Genomic DNA, 19,299 nt, shown 5'->3' on the forward strand with positions numbered 1-19,299 from the left:
AAAACACTAGATTTCCAGGCAGCGGAGGAGTCTACTTACTTGTGTCAATAGTGTGCTCTATTGCTGACGATCGATAAACCTCTCCAACCAAACAGGCCGACATAATTTATCACCTTGAGCCACACAACATGCATAAATGAATCCCAAAAACATTTCCTTTCGGGGCAGAAGAGATACTGCTGTATTCAGTTGATGGAATATAAATGAGTGTATTTTTCATACATGGAACAAATGGGACTTTGCCCCTTTCGGATTGCAGAGTTGGAATAAATTGTAACTCCACCTAGTGATAGGCTCAGCAATCAAACAAGAATTAAACCCACAGTTTTGTGCTTAGGCCCAGTTGCAAAGCTCACCAAGTGCATATTCATTTGAGCTCTTTGTGTGTGTGTGTGTGTGTGTGTGTGTGTGAAAGGCAAATAAGAGATAAGAGGTTGTTGACTGATAGTGAAGAGGGAAAAAATGATTAACTTGATGATTCTAAGTAATGGTATCAGCAATGCTGCATTCTTTGGGTGAAGATTTCTGCTTTTGAATAAATCTTTCACCAGGACCTTGAATGAGATTTGAAAGCAAGTGGCGAAAGCAGGTGGGATGGTTTTCTTCTGGGAATCAACAGAACTCAATGATTTTGCTGATTGCTGTCCATTTCATCATCAATTAAATGTGCAGCTGTCTGGAAGAAGGTTTAAGGTTTAGGCTTTAGGATGATAACAAGGAAGTAGCTTTATTTTCATACACTTGATGCTGTCTTTGCGAGGCTTCCATCTTTCTATTTTCATATCACTTTCGATCTTCTTGAAGGTTATATAACGTGATGGACTTGCAGGAGTTGGAGTCTCTATAATAGTTCAAGGGAAAGTGTAGAACTAGGGGTAATGGACTAGCCAATTATGACATAGATTATGAGGGATTTCTTTTAGAAGAGATTTGTGAATCTCTAGAATTCTCTAACCCAGAAAGCTGTGGATTCTCAATTGTTCAAAAGGCTACTTTATTGGATCTCAGGGGAATCAAAGGTAACAGGGATCAGGCAGAAGAGTGTTAAAGGCAAGAACAGGTAGGTAATGATCCTGTTGGATGGTGAAGCAAGTACAATGGTCTAAATGACTGACTTCTGCTCTTATTTCTTAAGTCCTTGCAAGTAGAAGCCTCCAGTAATTATCCAGCACATACGTGGAAGTCAGAAGAAAAGTATAACTTATGTCCACTGGTATATCTGCACATTCAACTCCACTGACTGAGGACAAAAATTTCAAACACGAGGAAATCTGTAGATGCTGGAATTTCAAGCAACACCCGTAAAAGTTGCTGGTGAACACAGCAGGCCAGGCAGTATCTCTAGGAAGAGGTACAGTCGACGGTTCGGGCCAAGACCCTTCGTCAGGACTAACTGAAAGAAGAGCTAGTAAGAGATTTGAAAGTGGGAGGGGTAGGGGGAGATCCAGAATGATAGGAGAAGACAGGAGGGGGAGGGATGGAGCCAAGAGCTGGAAAGTTGATTGGCAAAAGGGATATAGAACATAGAATAGTACAGCACAGTACAGGCCCTTTGGCCCACAATGTTGTGCCGACCCTCAAACCCTGCCTCCCATATAAGCCCCCACCTTAAATTCCTCCATATACCTGTCTAGTAGTCTCTTAAACTTCACTAGTGAATCTACCTCCACCACTGACTCAGGCAGTGCATTCCACACACCAACCACTCTCTGAGTAAAAAACCTTCCTCTAATATCCCCCTTGAACTTCCCACCCCTTACCTTAAAGCCATGTCCTCTTGTATTGAGCAGTGGTGCCCTGGGGAAGAGACACTGGCTATCCACTCTATCTATTCCTCTTACTATCTTGTACACCTCTATCATGTCTCCTCTCATCCTTCTTCTCTCCACAGAGTAAAGCCCTAGCTCCCTTAATCTCTGATCATAATGCTTACACTCTAAACCAGGCAACATCCTGGTAAATCTCCTCTGTATCCTTCCCAATGCTTTCGCATCCTTCCTATAGTGAGGCGACCAGAACTGGACAGAGTGCTCCAAGTATGGCCTAATCAGAGTTTTATAGAGCTGCATCATTAGATCACGACTCTTAAACTCTATCCCTCGACTTATGAAAGCTAACACCCCATAAGCTTTCTTAACTACTCTATCCACCTGTGAGACAACTTTCAGGGATCTGTGGACATGTACCCCCAGATCCCTCTGCTCCTCCACACTACCAAGTATCCTGCCATTTACTTTGTACTCTGCCTTGGAGTTTGTCCTTCCAAAGTGTACCACCTCTCACTTCTCCGGGTTGAACGCCATCTGCCACTTCTCAGCCCACTTCTGCATCCTACCAATGTGTCTCTGCAATCTTTGACAATCCTCTACACTATCTACAACACCACCAACCTTTGTGTTGTCTGCAAACTTGCCAACCTACCCCCACATCCAGGTCGTTAATAAAAATCACGAAAAGTAGAGGTCCCAGAACAGATCCTTGTGGGACACCATTAGTCACAATCCTCCAATCTGAATGTAGTCCCTCCACCACAACTCTCTGCCTTCTGCAGGCAAGCCAATTCTGAATCCACCTGGCCAAACATTCGTGGATCCCATGCCTTCTGACTTTCTGAATAAGCCTACCATGTGGAACCTTGTCAAATGTCTTACTAAAATCCATGTAGATCACATCCACTGCACTACCCTCATCTATATGCCTGGTCACCTCCTCAAAGAACTCTATCAGGCTTGTTAGACATAATCTGCCCTTCACAAAGCCATGCTGACTGTCCCTGATCAGACCATGATTCTCCAAATGCCCAGAGATCCTATCTCTAAGAATCTTTTCCAACAGCTTTCCCACCACAGACGTAAGGCTCACTGGTCATGGGACAGGAGGCCTGGAGAGAAAGAAAGGGGGAGGGGGGAAGGGAAGCCCAGAGGATGGGCAAGGAATATAGTGAGAGGGACAGAGGGAGAAAAAGGAGAGAGAAAGAATATATATATACACATACACACACACACACACACACACACACACACACACACATATATATATACACACACACACACACACACACATACACACACACACATATATATATCTATATATATATAATAAATAAATAACAGATGGGGTACAAGGGGGAGGTGGGGCATTAACGGAAGTTAGAGAAGTCAATGTTCATGCCATCAGGTTGGAGGCTACCCAGACAGAATATAAGGTGTTGTTCTTCCAACCTGAGTGTGGCTTCATCTTTACAGTAGAGGAGGCCGTGGATAGACATATCAGAATGGGAATGGGACATGGAATTAAAACGTGTGGCCACTGGGAGATCCTGCTTTCTCTGGTGGACAGAGTGTAGGTGTTCAGTGTAATGGTCTCCCAGTCTGCGTTGGGTCTCATCAATGTACAGAAGGCCGTACCGGGAGCACCGGACACAGTATATCACCCCAGCCGACTCACCAGAGGACAAAAATTTGTGTTGTTTCAAGTCAAGTCACTTTTTATTGTCATTTCAACCATAACTGCAGGTACAGTACACAGTAAAAATGAGAGAATGTTTTTCAGAACCATGGTGCTACATGAACAATACAAAAACTACACTGACCTATGTAAAACAGCACAAAGCTACACTAGACTACAGACCTACCCAGGACTGCATAAAGTGCACAAAACAGTTCAGGCATTACAATAAATAATAAACAAGACAATAGGCACAGTAGAGGGTATAGTAAGTTGGCGTCAGTCCAGGCTCTGGGTATTGAGGAGTCTGACAGCTTGGGGGAAGAAACTCTTACATAGTGTGGTCGTGAGAGCTCAAATACTTTGGTGCCTTTTGCCAATGCTGTTTGCTTTATGGATGCAGCGTGTGGTGTAAATGTCTGCAATGGCAGGAAGAGAGACCCCAGTGATCTTCTCAGCTGACCTCACTATCCGCTGCAGGGTCTTGTGATCCGAGATGGTGAAATTCCTGAACCAGGCAGTGATGCAGCTGCTCAGGATGCTCTCGATACAACCTCTGTAGAATGTGGTGAGGATGGTGGGGTGGGAGATGGACTTTTCTCAGCCTTCGCAGAAAGTAGAGACGCTGCCGGGCTTTCTTTGCTAAGGAGCTGGTGCTGAAGGACCAGGTGAGATTCTCTGTCAGGTGAACACCAAGAAATTTGGTGCTCTTAACGATCTCTATGGAGGAGTCGCCGATGTTCAGTGGAGAGTGGTCATTCTGTGTCCTCCTGAAGTCAACAACCATCTCTTTTGTTTTGTTCACACTCAGAGACAGGTTGTTGGCTCTGCACCAGTCTGTTAGCCGCTACACCTCCTTTCTGTATGCTGACTCATCATTCTTGCTGATGAGACCCACCACGGTCGTGTCATCAGCGAACTTGACATAGAAACATAGAAACATAGAAAATAGGTGCAGGAGTAGGCCATTCAGCCCTTTGAGCCTGGACCGCCATTCAGTATGATCATGGCTGATCATCCAACTCAGAACCCTGTACTAGCCTTCCCTCCATACCCCCTGATCCCTTTAGCCACAAGGGCCACATCTAACTCCCTCTTAAATATAGCCAATGAACTGGCCTCAACTGTTTCCTGTGGCAGAGAATTCCACAGATTCACCATTCTCTGTGTGAAGAAGTTTTACCTCATCTCGGTCCTAAAAGGCTTCCCCTTCATCCTCAAATTGTGACCCCTCGTTCTGGACTTCCCCAACATCGGGAACATCTTCCTGCATCTAGCCTGTCCAATCCCTTTAGGATTTTATACGTTTCAATAAGGTCCCCCCTCAATCTTCTAAATTCCAACAAGTATAAGCCTAGTTGATCCAGCCTTTCCTCACATGAAAGTCCTGCCATCCCAGGAATCAATCTGGTGAACCTTCTTTGTACTCCCTCTATGGCAAGGATGTCTTTCCTCAGATTAGGGGACCAAAACTGCACACAATACTCCAAGTGTGGTCTCACCAAGGCCTTGTACAACTGCAGTAGTACCTCCCTGCTCCTGTACTCAAATCCTCTTGCTATGAATGCCAGCATACTATTGGCCTTTTTCACCGCCTGCTGTACCTGCATGCCCACTTTCAATGACTGGTGTATAATGACACCCAGGCCTCGTTGCACCTCCCCTTTTCCTAATCGGCCACCATTCAGATAATAATCTGTTTTTCTGTTTTTGCCAAAGTGGATAACCTCACATTTATCCACATTAAATTGTATCTGCCATGAATTTGCCCACTCACCTAACCTATCCAAGCCACCCTGCATCCTCTTAGCATCCGCCTCACAGCTAACACTGCCACCCAGCTTCGTATCATCCACAAACTTGAAGCTTGAATCTTGCCTTGGGGCGACGCTCAAGGCTTGGGGTCTTGAAGCTTGGCTTGGGGCGAGGCTTGAGGCTTGGGGTCTTGAAGCTTGGCTAGGGGTGAGGCTCAAGGCTTGGGGTCTTGAAGCTTGGCTTGGGGCAAGGCTCAAGGCTTGGGGTCTTGAAGCTTGGCTTGGGGTGAGGCTTGTGGCTTGGGGTCTTGAAGCTTGGCTAGGGGCGAGGCTCAAGGCTTGGGGTCTTGAAGCTTGGCTTGGGGCAAGGCTTGTGGCTTGGGGCGAAGCTCGTGGCTTGGGGTCTTGAAGCTTGGCTTGGGGCAAGGCTCGAGGCTTGGGGTCTTGAAGCTTGGCTTGGGGCAAGGCTCGAGGCTTGGGGTCTTGAAGCTTGGCTTGGGGCGAGGCTCGAGGCTTGGGGTCTTGAAGCTTGGCTTGGGGCGAGGCTCGAGGCTTGGGGTCTTGAAGCTTGGCTTGGGGCGAGGCTCTGACGATGTGGTTCGAGCTGTGTATTGCTGCACAGTCATGGGTCAGCAGAGTGAAAAGCAGTGGACCGAGCACACTGTCCTGGGGGACCCCCATGCTCAGTGTGATGGTGTTGGAGTCTAGTATAGTCTAATATAGTCTAGTACACGTAGATTACTGTAGTTTTGTGTTGTTTCAGGTAGTCTAGTGTAGTTTTGTGTTGTTTCATGTAGCACCATGGTCTTGGAGGAATGTTGTTTCGTTTTTACTGTGTACTGTACCAGCAGTTATGGTTGAAATGACAATAAACGTGACTTGACTGGACTTGAAAAATCATGGAATAGTAACCCAGACAAAGTTAATGAGTGATATGGTTAATTAGGGGTGGATTGTGATAATTATTGGACTAATTTGGCATGTATGTTATACTTGGGTTTAAATTATTATATTTTGCCTCCATTTTCCAAAAATCTTAATTTTTCAGCTGATTTAAGAACACTTTTGAGTTTTCAATCCAGTTAGAAGGCCTAAAATTCCACAGTTATAATAAATATTCTAAACTACATCACTGGTTGGAAAAACACAAACAAAATGCTGGAGGAACTCAGCAGGCCAGGCAGTATCTATGGAAAAGAGTACTGTCGATATTTAGGACCAAAACCCTTCCGTACCTTTTTCCATAGATGCTGCCTGGCCTGCTCAGTTCCTCCAGCATTTTGAGTGTGCTGCTTGGATTTCCAGCATCTGCAGATTTTCTCTTGATTGCCATTGGTTGGAGAAGAATGTTGTTGGATGTCCAAAGTACAACATTATGCTTTTACCCCATGGATTGAGGTTTTACAATAAGATATTACTCCAGACTTCTATTAATAGAATTTACTCTACACCGTGACACGTCTGGCCATATGGATGATAGGAGAAGGACGTACAGAAGGAGAAAACTGATCTTGTAGCACCAGGTAATGAATGGGGCATCAATATGGTGTGTATAGGTGCAATATAATACAATTTGGAATGAAGGTCAAATGTGCTTGATGCATTAGGAATTCAGTCTCATTGCCCCCTTGGTTTAACGTTTCCTATATTAGCTATTTGTTTATTCATTTAAGCTTTGTCTTCTGTAGGTGAGAGGCATTTTCTGACTCCCCTTGGTGGTATTTAGGCAGAAGCCCACCTTCCCTGGCATCAAAGCACTATCATAAGGATACTGGTTAGGCCAGGTTCTTGTTAGTGAACTCCTGACCTAATACATCAACAGTTCATTTCTTGCTTTGAAAGTTGCTCGACTGGCTGAGTCCTTCTCTCCGTTTGCTTTTAGCTCCAGATTCCAGAACTTTTATAGTCTCTTGTATCTCTAAACCCATCATTTTAACTGGTCTCTGATAGCCCTTCAGTGACACCCAGTGTAACAGAAAGCTCGGGGAGGGATATTGGAACCTATCAGAGGTTAATAGGTTTTTGATTAGTCAGGGTGTCAAAAGTTATGAGGAGAAGGCGTAGGTGTATAAGATGATGAGAGGCATTGATCGTGTGGATAGTCAAAGGCTTTTTCCCAGGACTGAAATGGCTAGCACGAGAGGGTACAGTTTAAAGTTGCTGGGGAGTAGGTACAGAGGAGATGTCAGGGTTTAGTTTATTACGCAGAGAGTGGTGAGTGCATGGAATGGGCTGCTGGTGACGGTGGTAGAGGTGGATACGATAGGGTCTTTTAAGAGACTCCTGGACAGGTACACGGAGCTCAGAAAAATAGAGGGCTATGGGTAACCCAAGGTAATTTCTAAGGTAAGGACATGTTTGGCACTGCTTTGTGGGCCAAAGATCCTGTATTGCGTTATAGGTTTTCTATGTTTCTATGTTTCTAAGGCGGAAGAATGGGGTTGAGAGGAATAGTAAATTAGCAATGATGGAATAACAGAGTAGACTCAATCGGCCGAATGGCCTAATTCTGCTCCTATGTCTTATTGTCTTATGGAACAGGAAAGATGTCAAAAAGATTGAAAGAGAAAAATTACGAGGATGTTACTGGGACTTGATGACCTGAATTATAGGGAAAGGTTGAAGAAATTAGGGCTTTATTCCTTGGAGCATAGGAGACTGAGGGTAGATTTGACTGAGGTATTCTAAATCATGAGGGGCATAGATAGTGTAAACACATGCAGGCTTCTTCCACTAATGTTGAGTGAAGCCTGTAATCTTCTAACCCTTTCCAATCAATGTACCTGTCCAATTGTCTTCTATAAATTGTTAATCTGAGTTGCCTCAACCACTCCCTCTGGTAGCCTATTCCACATAGAAACCACCATTTGTGTAAGAACAAAGCTGCTCCTCAAGTCCCTGTTAAATCTTTCCCTTCTCAGTTTAATCTGATGCCCTCTGGGTCTTGGTTCTCCAAATGGGCAGTGGGGGCGGGGTGGGACGGGCAGCACAGGAAGACTGAAATCTTTCATCCCATCTATGCCCCTCATGATTTCATACACCTGGATAAGATCATCTCTCAGTCCCCTCAACTCTAAGGAATGAAGTTCTCATCTAACCTGCCAACCGTTCCCTGTAACCCCCAAGTCCTGTAAATCCTCCCTGCCCACTTCCAGATTAATAACATATTTCCTGCACAAGGGTGGTCAAACCTCAACACAATACTCCAAGTGTATCCTCATCACAGTGTTGTACAATCATATCATCTTCCAACTTTTATATTCAGTGCCCTGACTTTTGAAAACCAGTATTCCAAAAGCCTTTTTCACTAACCTCTCTACCTGTGATTCCACTCTCAGGAAAACAGTCCAAGGTGCCTCTGATCTGCAACACTCCTCGAGGCCTTGTCACAAACTGTGAAAGATATGCCCAGATCTGATTTTCTAAAATGCAGCATCTCAGACGCATGAAGTAAATGCCATTCATCATTCCTTGGTTCACTTACTTCAAGATCCCCTGTAATTTTGATAACCTGCTTATAGCTTGGTATATCACCTATTTTGGTGTTACTTGCATAGTCACAAACCATGCCCTGTACGTTCTAATCATGATTGTTGACAATGATGACAAACAACAATGGGTTATTCTTAATAATTTCTCCTTGGGCTCCTCCCACTTCCTTCAGACAAAGGTTGTATCCATGGGCACTCACATGGGTCCCAGCTACGCCTGCTTTTTTGTCGACTACATTCCAAGCCTACACCGATGGCTGTCCCCCAGTTTTCATATGCTACATCGACAGCTGCATTGGTGCTGCTTCCTGACCCATGCAGAACTCGTCGTCTTCAGCCACTTTGCCTCCAATTTCCACCCTGCCCTCAAATTTACCTGTCCCATTTCCAACTCCTCCCTCCCCTTTCTCAATCTCACTGTCTTTATCTCTGGAGACAGCATATCTACTGATGTTTATTATAAATTCACGGACTCTCACAGCTACCTGGACTATACCTCTTCCAAACTTGTTACTTGTAAAAACACCTTCCCTTTCTCTCAATTGCTCTGTCTCCGTCACATCTGCACTCAGTATGAAGCTTTTCATTCTAGAATGAAGGAGATGTCCTCCTTCTTCAAAGAAAGTGATGTCCCTTCCTTAACATCAATGCTGCCTTCTGTGCCCTCTCCCATATCTGTGCTGTGCAACTTGATCACTCGGTTATGAAGAGCATGGCAAAAAAGTACATTCTTTCCTTCAACACTTATGAGAACATTGCAAACATATCTAAAATAATCACAATTACAATCATTTAATAAATAATGAATAGCCACCATTTTTTCTTCCCATTTTGGGATAGTCATGGGAGATTTGGAGATAACCATGGCAATTACACTGCAAGGAAAATATCCTTGCTGCAGGAAGTTGACTTATTTGGAAATTCTAATGTGTAACAGAAGTTAAAAGCAAACATGACATGTTTCAGCCTAATAAACAAAGCAAGAATGATTACAATCTATGTTGAAGTATAGTATGATCCTAAAAGCACCAATCATATTGCTTGGTGACAAAATTGTACTTTGGATTATGGCACCCAGTGGAAGGCAATAGTTAGCAGCCTTGAGTTAATAACCCCAAGGCTAAATTCTTTGATCAATCATTATGTAGCGATTGCACACTTACTCCATTGATCAATATCACTGCTTTCATGAGATAGATTACCAATTTACAAATTCTTTCTTGAATGATATGAATCAATCTTGGCAAAATAGTTGCTGCTCTTCCCACTTTGCAGTAATAATCTCATGTCAAGAGGAAAAAACGATTTTAATGGCTACGTAGGGCTTCAGAGTGCATGGGAGAGAATATGGAAGTAATTGGAGAAATGCAAAACTGCTTTACTCACTATAGTTCTAAAGGACAAATAATTATAAATATGTTTTTTACAATCCCACAATTTGATTTATTGAAATACTATGGTATTAGAATCTTTCTGTGGGATTATAGTGAGATAACCTTGAAGTATGTCTCTTGAATTCCTCCCTTTAGTCATTTAGGTGTGGCGTTATCTCACTGAAACTGATCAAATTAGCACCAAAGTTCATTCCTGCACTAATTTAATGTAACAAAATAAACACAAGTCTTTATACAGGAGTGCTGTCAGACTTGGAACAGAGATTGACTCCCATATTATTTGTGCAAAAGATTATTGATTTAGTCGAAGAATTAGGGTTAGAGATCTGGGTGAATGATTGGATAGGCTTTGCACCCTTCTAATGTCATGACAGCAATCACAGACTTAGCTGGCTGGACTGGATCTTAGAGGCAGATTTGTGAATTCACTTTTTCTCTGACTCACCTTTTGATGAAGTCACTAAGCAGTAATGATACTGGGAAGACATTGAAATATTATTACTGTTGTTGGGATATGTTTCAAACCATCGTGTTATGTTTTGTAACTTTGGAAACATTAAACTAATTCAAAGGAAGACACGGGAGTCTGAAATGCTGTCTAGTTTCAAGTTTGCTTTAAGGTGATGCATGCACATATCATGTGTTAGCATGATGACCTATGCAATTCACATAGTTATACATAAAACCCATAATGAATTATTTAAATTAACAGGAATACTTAATCAAACAATATATATGCAAGATTACTCAAGTATTGCTGAAATATTAAATATACAACACGCCTCCCTGCTTAGCTGTAAACTCCACTCAGTACAGAATGCATATCAACTTTATACACAGTACACTATATAAGACAACTACTATACAGATATCCACAGCATAGTAAATTTAAATTGACCCATTCAGGCCTAAAGATTTAATTGCTGTGGAGGTTTTCTTACTATTGTGGGATAATGACTTTGCTAACAAGGGGGATCACTCTGCTCGGCAGGTGACACTAGTGGCTGTGAAATAATCTCAGGTTCTGGGGCCTCCTCTGTGGTGGTTGTAGGAGTTGATCCTGAGACTGCAGAAAGTGGTTCTACAATACTTCTTCTACCTTTTCCTATAGTTTGTGCATTTTGATCTTAAAAGTCCATTTAGTTCACTGGAGTATTCTCTTATTTATCCTTCTATTGTTCCTTTTACAATCTGATCTCCCCTCTTGGTCTCCTCATGCACAATATCACCTGATGAATCCTCTTTTTTCATATCTCCATTGACATCTTTCTTTTTAGTCTTCCATTCATCCAGCTGGGCTTTTGTCTTTCCATCTACTTTCAGCAACAGCTTTTTGTCTCCTACTTGAAGTTTGTGTAATAACTTTAGTGCATGCAGAGTGGATTCTGGTACTTTATACTCACAAAAGCCAAATGCTTGCAACTTTCCTGAAGCTCCTTGAACTCTCTTCTAACTGAAATCCAAGCCACATTTTGCAAGTAACTACCTGACTAACATATGAGCAGCATGGTCCTTCCTTGGTCCAATATGCTTTCCAAACAGAGGCCCAGAGGGTGGCACTAACACCTGTTTACCCTCTGTTGGGCAATGGTTCATGGTGTTCAGCATGGAGGCAGTTGTGTTATCAGCCAGTACCTTTCTTAATTTGTTTCCAGTTGATTTTATTGTAGGGAAAGTGGCCTGCAAATGGTGGATGGATCTGCAATCAACTCGTAGTTGTCTCAACAAATCATGCCCCAAAAAATGCTGGCCCTTCTGTTTTAACCACATTCAAGCCCAATGTAGCTTGTTGGTTGTTGTATTTCACTGTTATGAATGTCATTCCCACAGTGGTTATCTTTTCTCCAGTATAATTTCTTGGCTGGATATCTGCAGTCTTCAGCTTAGTATCTTTGAAATGCTGTTCTAACTCATTTTGTGGAATGACTGTAACAGTTAAGTCGGTTTCAATTCCATTTTAATTCATCTGCTGTTCACTTCTGGCGTAAGCCACATTGCTTGTCCATTGTTAATTTTCATCCTGAAAATCTCAAGACTACCCAATACTACGTCATATGCATCATTATCAGATTTTTCATCAATAGCTTGCAGATTATGAAACTGCAACTTGACCTTTTAGCTTTGTCTCTTTCCTAAGCAGACAATTTGAGCCTGTACTCACTGGAATTCAGAAGAATGAGGGGTGACTTCATTGAAACCTATCGCATGTTGAAAGGCCTCAATACTGTGGATGTGGAGAGGATATTTCCTATGATGGGGGAATATAAAACCAGAAGACACAGCCTCAGATTAGAGGGTGTGCTTTCGGAACAGAGATGATGAGGAATTTCAGAGAGTGGTGAATCTATGGAACTCATTACCATTGGTAGCTGTGGAGGTCAAGTTATTGGGTATATTTAAGGCAGAGGTTGATAGATTCTTGATTAGTCTAGGCATCAAGGGATATGGGGAGAAGGCAGGAGATTGGGACTGAGAGGGAAAATGGATTAGCCATGATGAAATGGCAGAGCAGACTTGATGGGCCAAATGGTCTTATTCTGCTCCTACATTATATGTTCTTATGGACTACTTATTTTTTCTGCCCAACATGTTCTTTATATGTGACCTACTTTGTTGCATTTTCTGCAAGTTTCACCTTTCAACTTGCATTTGTTTGGTACAAGTGAGCTGCTGCCACAATAGTAACACAATCTGTTTTACCTAGCTGGCTTCTGTTTAGATTATGTTTAGTTTCCATTGAAACAGTGATTTCAACTGTTCTTTGCAATGTAAGATGTGCTTCAGTTAGGAGCTGTTTTTGAACGCTTTCTCTTAAAGTTGCACAAACTAAATGATCTAAGTGTATTAAGCCCTTTACCGTACCAACAATGCTCAATCTCTTCAATTCAGCAACGCATGCTCAAATAGACTCGTCTTCTTTCTGATTCCTCTTATGAAACTTAAAGTGTTCTGCAATCAACAATTACTTTGGTTCTACATGTTCCTGCAATACTTTGACAATATCAGCAAAACTCATTTCTATTGGTTTGGTGGAAACAAAACCAAAGCAAACTGTATGCCTTCAAACCTAATGCACGCAGCAAAATTGGCACTCGCTTCTCATTGGCTATTTCATTTGCTTCAAAATACTGTTTCAATAGCTCAGTAAATATGAGCCAATTACCCGTTGTGTCATCAAACTTGTCAATCTTTCCAGTGAAGCCAGCTATTTCTGCTTTTTTATGATTATTATTATTATCCAATACTCACTCTTTATGACACATGAATTCTTGTGCAGACCTAGGTTTGTACAGGTAAACCATGTATGATTTGAAAAGGGCTATTTCAAGAGTGAAGAAACAATTCTGAGTGAGGTTGGAGGTGACATCGGATGCACATCAACTCTGGCAGGGTTTATAGGACATTACTTACTATACAGTGAAATCCAATAGCGTGAATGGCAGTGATACTCTTATACTTTATACTTTATACTTTATTGTCACCAAACAATTGATACTAGAATGTACAATCATCACAGTGATATTTGATTCTGCGCTTCCTGCTCCCTGGATTACAAGTCGATAGTAAATATTAAAAGATTTAAATTATAAATCATAAATAGAAAATAGAAAAATGGAAAGTAAGGTAGTGCAAAAAAACTGAGAGGCAGGTCCGGATATTTGGAGGGTACGGCCCAGATCCGGGTCAGGATCCATTCAGCAGTCTTATCACAGTTGGAAAGAAGCTGTTCCCAAATCTGGCCGTACGAGTCTTCAAGCTCCTGAGCCTTCTCCGGGAGGGAAGAGGGACGAAAAGTGTGTTGGCTGGGTGGGTGGTGTCCTTGATTATCCTGGCAGCACTGCTCCGACAGCGTGCGGTGTAAAGTGAGTCCAAGGACGGAAGATTGGTTTGTATGATGTGCTGCGCTGTGTTCACGATCTTCTGCAGCTTCTTTCGGTCTTGAACAGGACACCTTCCATACCAGGTTGTGATGCACCCTAGAAGAATGCTTTCTACGGTGCATCTATAAAAATTAGTGAGGGTTTTAGGGGACAGGCCAAATTTCTTTAGTTTTCTCAGGAAGTAAAGGCGCTGGTGGGCCTCCTTGGCAGTGAACTCTGCTTGGTTGGACCAAGTTAGGTCATTTGTGATATTGACCTCGAGGAACTTAAAGCTTTTGACCTGTTTCACTTGTGCACCACCAATGTAAATTGGGTCGTGCAGTCTGCCACTCCTTCTGAAGTCAACAACCAATTCCTTCGTCTTGCTGACATTGAGGGATAGGTTATTGTCTTCACACCATGCCACCAGGTTCTTAAATTCCTCTCTGTATTCAAACTCATCATTACCCGAGATACGGCCTACAATTGTTGTGTCATCAGCAAACTTATATATTGAGTTTGATGGAAACTTGGCTACACAATCATAAGTGTACAGTGAGTACAGCAGGGGGCTGTGTACACAGCCTTGTGGGGCACCGGTGCTCAGGGTGATTGTAGAGGAGAGCTTGTCCCCTATTTTTACAGCCTGGGTCCTGTCTGTGAGGAAGTTGAAGATCCAGCTTCACTACAAGACGAGCTCAACACCTTTTACGCCTGCTTTGAAAGTGAGAATATAACTACAACTATGAATATACATTCTGCACCCAGTGACACTGGGACACTGAGATACTGGATCTCTATCTCAGAGGCCTTATCTGGAGGGTGAACCCTAGCAAGGCAGCAGGTCCTGAAGGAGTACTTGGTAAGGCTCTGAAAACTTGTGCCAACCAACTGGCAGGAGTATTCAAGGATATTTTCAAACTCTCACTGCTATGGTCAGAAGTTCCCACCTGCTTCAAAAGGGCAACAATTCTACCAGAGCCCAAGAAGAGTAACGTAAGCTACCTTAATGACTATCATACAGTAGCTTTTTTTTCCAGGTGATGAATGCTTTGAGAGGTTGGTCATGGCTAGAATCTACTCCTGCCTCAGCAAGGACCTGGACCCACTGCCTATTGCCATAATAGGTCTACTGTAGATGCAATCTTGATAGCTCTTCACACAGCCTTAGATCACCTGGACAATATAAACATATATTTCAGATTTCTGTTCGTTGACTATAGCTCAGCATTTCACACCATCATTCCCACAGTCCTGATTGACAAGCTACAGAACCTGGGCCTCTGTACCTCCCTCTGCAATTGAATCTTAACCAAAAGACCACAATCTTTGCCGATTGGTAATAATATCTCCTCTTTGCTGGCAATCAACACTGGTGCACCTCAGGGGTGTGTGCTTAGACCACTGCTCTACTCTGTCTATACCCATGACTGTGTGGCTAGGTATAGCTCAAATACCATCTATAAGTTTGCTGATGGGACAGAATCTCAGAAGGAGGCAATAGGACTTACAAGTGCAAGATGTACAAGCTAGTTGAGTGGTGTCGCAGCAACAACCTTGCACTCAATGTCAGTAAGAGCAAAGAGCTGATTGTGAATTTCAGAAAGCGTAAGATGAGGGAACACAAACCAATCCTTATAGAGGGATCAGAAGTGGAGATTTCAAGTTTCAAAATTTCAAAATTTTACTTTTCTCAGTGTGTAGATCTCTAAGGATCTGACTTGGTCCCAACATATCGATGCAGATATAAAGAAGGCAAGACTGTGGCTATATTTCATTAGGAGTTTGAGTAGATTTGATTTGTCACCTAAAACACTGAAAAACGTCTGCAGATGTACTGTGAAATACACTCTGACAGGCTGCATCACTGTCTGGTCTGGTGGGGGTACCAGTGCACAGGATCGAAAGTAACTACAGAAAGTCATAATGTTAGTCAGCTCCATCTTGGGTACTAGCCTCCATAGTATCCAAGACATCTTCAAGGAGCCATTCCTCAGAAAGGTGGTGTCAATTATTAAGGACCCCCATCATCCAGGACATATCCTCTTCTCATTGTTAATGGCAGGAAGGAGATTCAGAAGCCTGAAGGCACACACTCAGTAATTCAGGAACAGCTTCTTCCCTTCTGCCATCCAGTTTCTAAATGAACACGACCTCACTTTTTCATATTATTTCTGTTTTTGCACTATTTTTTAATTAACTATTTAGTACACATATATGTACTTACTGTAATTGATTTATTAATTAATTTACTTTTCTACATTATCATGTATAACATTGTACTGCCACCACTAAATTAATAAATTTCATGACATATGCTGATGATATTAAACCTGATTCTGATTCTATTTTCAGACCTCTTTAAAAAAAGACATGATTGTGCCTTCCCTTCTGAAGAATATGTGCTGCCCTGCTGTTTAAAAAAAACTCGACCCATCTCTGGATATGCTGGGTTGCATTTTTAATTCACTGTGTTTTTTTTCCAGTTCAAACTGCTCGCATTACTTCAACAGGTCAATAGCTATCTCGGATTCATTTTAAAAATACCTCATTGCCAATGTTACGTTTCAGAACTTCAAAATATTGAACTAATTTAAAGGAAGACATGGGCGTCCAAAATGCAGGTCTAACTGTGTTTACTTTAAGTGAGGCAGGCATGTATCACACAGCAGCATGATGATGAATGCAATTAATATATTTATACGTATAATCATAATAAACTATTTAAATGAACAAGAATGCTTAATCAAACAATATTTATATTACTCGAATAATACTGAAATATTAAATACACAATATACTTGAACATTAAGCAATGTATTTGAAATTTAGCCATCTACATATGTAGATGTAGCAGCAGTATTTTCTCTTTTAATTCCAATACCTTTTACTAAGTTGGTATATGGTAATATTCATTGGTAGTTCTCCCTACAGAAATGCCCCATTTTCTGAACAACTTACTGCTTTTCTGTATTGCACTTGATGCTTGTGATGAGGAGTCCTCTTCACTGATGAAACCAAGCCTAGCCTAGGAGACCATTCAAGATTCAAGATTCAAGTACATTTATTATCAAAGAATGTATAAATGATACAACTTTGAGATTTGCTCGCTCACAGGTAGCCACAAAGCAAGAAACCCAAAAAAACCCAATTAAAGAAAAAATAATAATTTTTTTTTTAGAAACCTACGCTCGGTGAGCAAGAGGGAGAAAAGAATAATACAAAATGATGAAAACAATTGAAGTGAAGAACAGCACTCTAATCCAAAATTAAGCCCTCAGATCTGAACCCCGTAGCAGCCCAGAGTAGGCCCAAAGCCTCACTTATTAGTTCATCATATTCGCAGTCCTGAGCACAGCAGATGGGACGGTCTTCATAGCCTCAGCACCATGGAGATGACAATTATGGAGAGTGAGCGAAATGCACTCTCATCCCAGATCCTGACACCCTGTCTTTTCAGTCTATCTGAGCCAATTTTTAAATTGACCAAGCAACGGAACTGTGAAAGGCCCTGGTGCCCTAGCAACCTGGAGAGTGGACAGAAGATTGCGGACAGTGAGCGAAATCGGCTATCCCCTCTGATCTGGGTTGGCACTTAAATTTGCTAAACAATGTAAGGTACCTCTCTAGGATCAGGGATGTCCTGGATTCTGTCCATGGTATTCTCAAGGGTGAGAGTGGGCAGACAGAGGCATATTGGCACCAATGACATCAGTAGACAAGGTGAGATTTCAGGGAGCTAGTAGAAAGCTGAGAAACAGGACCTCCATGGTAGAAATCTTCAGATTGCTGCCCGTGCCACAGAAGGTAAAAAATAGGTTGATTTGGCTGGTGAATGCGTAACTAATGAACTGGTGCAGGGGGCAGGGGTTCAGACTTATGTATAGACCCTCAAACAGTACTAAGCATGTGGTCTACAAGTTACAATGGGAGATTGAAAGTGCATGCCAAAAGGACAATATTACAATAATCATGCGGGATTTCAATATGCAGGTAGATTAAGAAAATCAAGTTGGTGCAGGAACTACCTTGAAACTGATGGCATCATGATCACTAGATGCAAAATGTTCACCTACATAAGCTTCTGTTACCTGCCCTGATCCATTCCTGAATAGGGCATCAATGTCGTACACTCTTGTTAGGACTTCCATGTACTGATTAAGGAAAATTTCCCCAACATATTTGACTAGTTATGTTCCATCTAGTCATTTTCCAGTATGGGATTCCCAGTCAATTTGTGGAAAGTTAAAATCACTGACAATAACAACCTTATGTTTCTGGGCAAACACAAGGAAATCTGCAGATGCTGGAATTTCAAGCAACACACATAAAAGTTGCTGGTGAACGCAGCAAGCCAGGCAGCTAGGATAAGGTAAAGTCGATATTTCAGGCTGAGACCTTCGTCAGGACTAACTGAAAGAAGAGCTAGTAAGAGATTTGAAAGTGGGAGGGGGAGGCGACCAGTGGCCACGCATTTTAATTCCACGTCCCATTCCCATTCTATGTCTATCTACAGCCTCCTCTGCTGTAAAGATGAAGCCACACTCAGGTTGGAGCAACAACACCTTATATTCCGTCTGGGTAGCCTCCAACCTGATGGCATGAACATTGACTTCTCAAACTTCCGCTAATACCCCACCTCCCCCTCGTACCCTATCCATTATTTATTTACTTATAAACACACATTCTTTTTCTCTCTCTCCTTTTTGTCCCTCTGTCCCTCTTACTATACCCCTTGCCCATCCTCTGGGCTCCCCCCCACCTTTTCTTTCTCCCTAGGCCTCCTGTCCCATGATCCTCTCATATCCCTTTTGCCAATCACCTGTCCAGCTCTTGGCTCCATCCCTTCCCCTCCTGTCTTCTCCCATCATTTCGGATCTCCCCCTCCCCCTCCCACTTTCAAATCTCTTACTAGCTCTTCCTTCAGTTAGTCCTGACGAAGGGTCATGGCCTGAAACATGGACTGTACCTCTTCCTAGAGATGCTGCCTGGCCTGCTGCATTCACCAGCAACTTTTATGAGTGTTGCTTATGTTTCTGGGAACAGCCGGCAATCTCTCTACAAGTTTGTTCCTCTAAATTTTGCAGATGTTGGGTGGTCTATAATATAGCCCCATTAATGTGGTCATACCTTTCTTATTTCTCTGTTCCACTCATAACGCCCCACTAAACGAGTTATCCAGTCTGTCCTGACTGAGCAGTGACATGACAGTTTCCTCGACTGGTAATGCCACCCTTCCCCTTTTATCCTTCCTACTCCATCATGTCTAAAACAATGGAACCCCAGAGTATAGAGATGCCAGTCTCCTGCATCATGTCTCACTAACGGCTCCAATATCATAATTAAAGGTGTT

The 19,299-nt window shown here is 42.4% G+C and overlaps 1 protein-coding gene across 1 annotated transcript in view; it reads right to left on the bottom strand.

Moving 5' to 3' along the window:
- LOC134339430 (nuclear receptor subfamily 5 group A member 2-like) overlaps window positions 1–276 on the bottom strand; it is a 96,406-nt gene extending 96,130 nt beyond the window's left edge. The window contains exon 1 of the mRNA XM_063035924.1: window positions 40–276. Within this exon, the coding sequence (XP_062891994.1) occupies window positions 40–103 (64 nt within the window). The 5' untranslated portion in view covers window positions 104–276. The remainder of the gene's footprint in view (window positions 1–39) is intronic.
- Window positions 277–19,299: the final 19,023 nt, after the last annotated feature.

The sequence above is a fragment of the Mobula hypostoma genome, chromosome 29, assembly GCF_963921235.1.
Source record: "Mobula hypostoma chromosome 29, sMobHyp1.1, whole genome shotgun sequence".
NCBI classification, from domain to species: Eukaryota; Metazoa; Chordata; class Chondrichthyes; order Myliobatiformes; family Myliobatidae; genus Mobula; species Mobula hypostoma.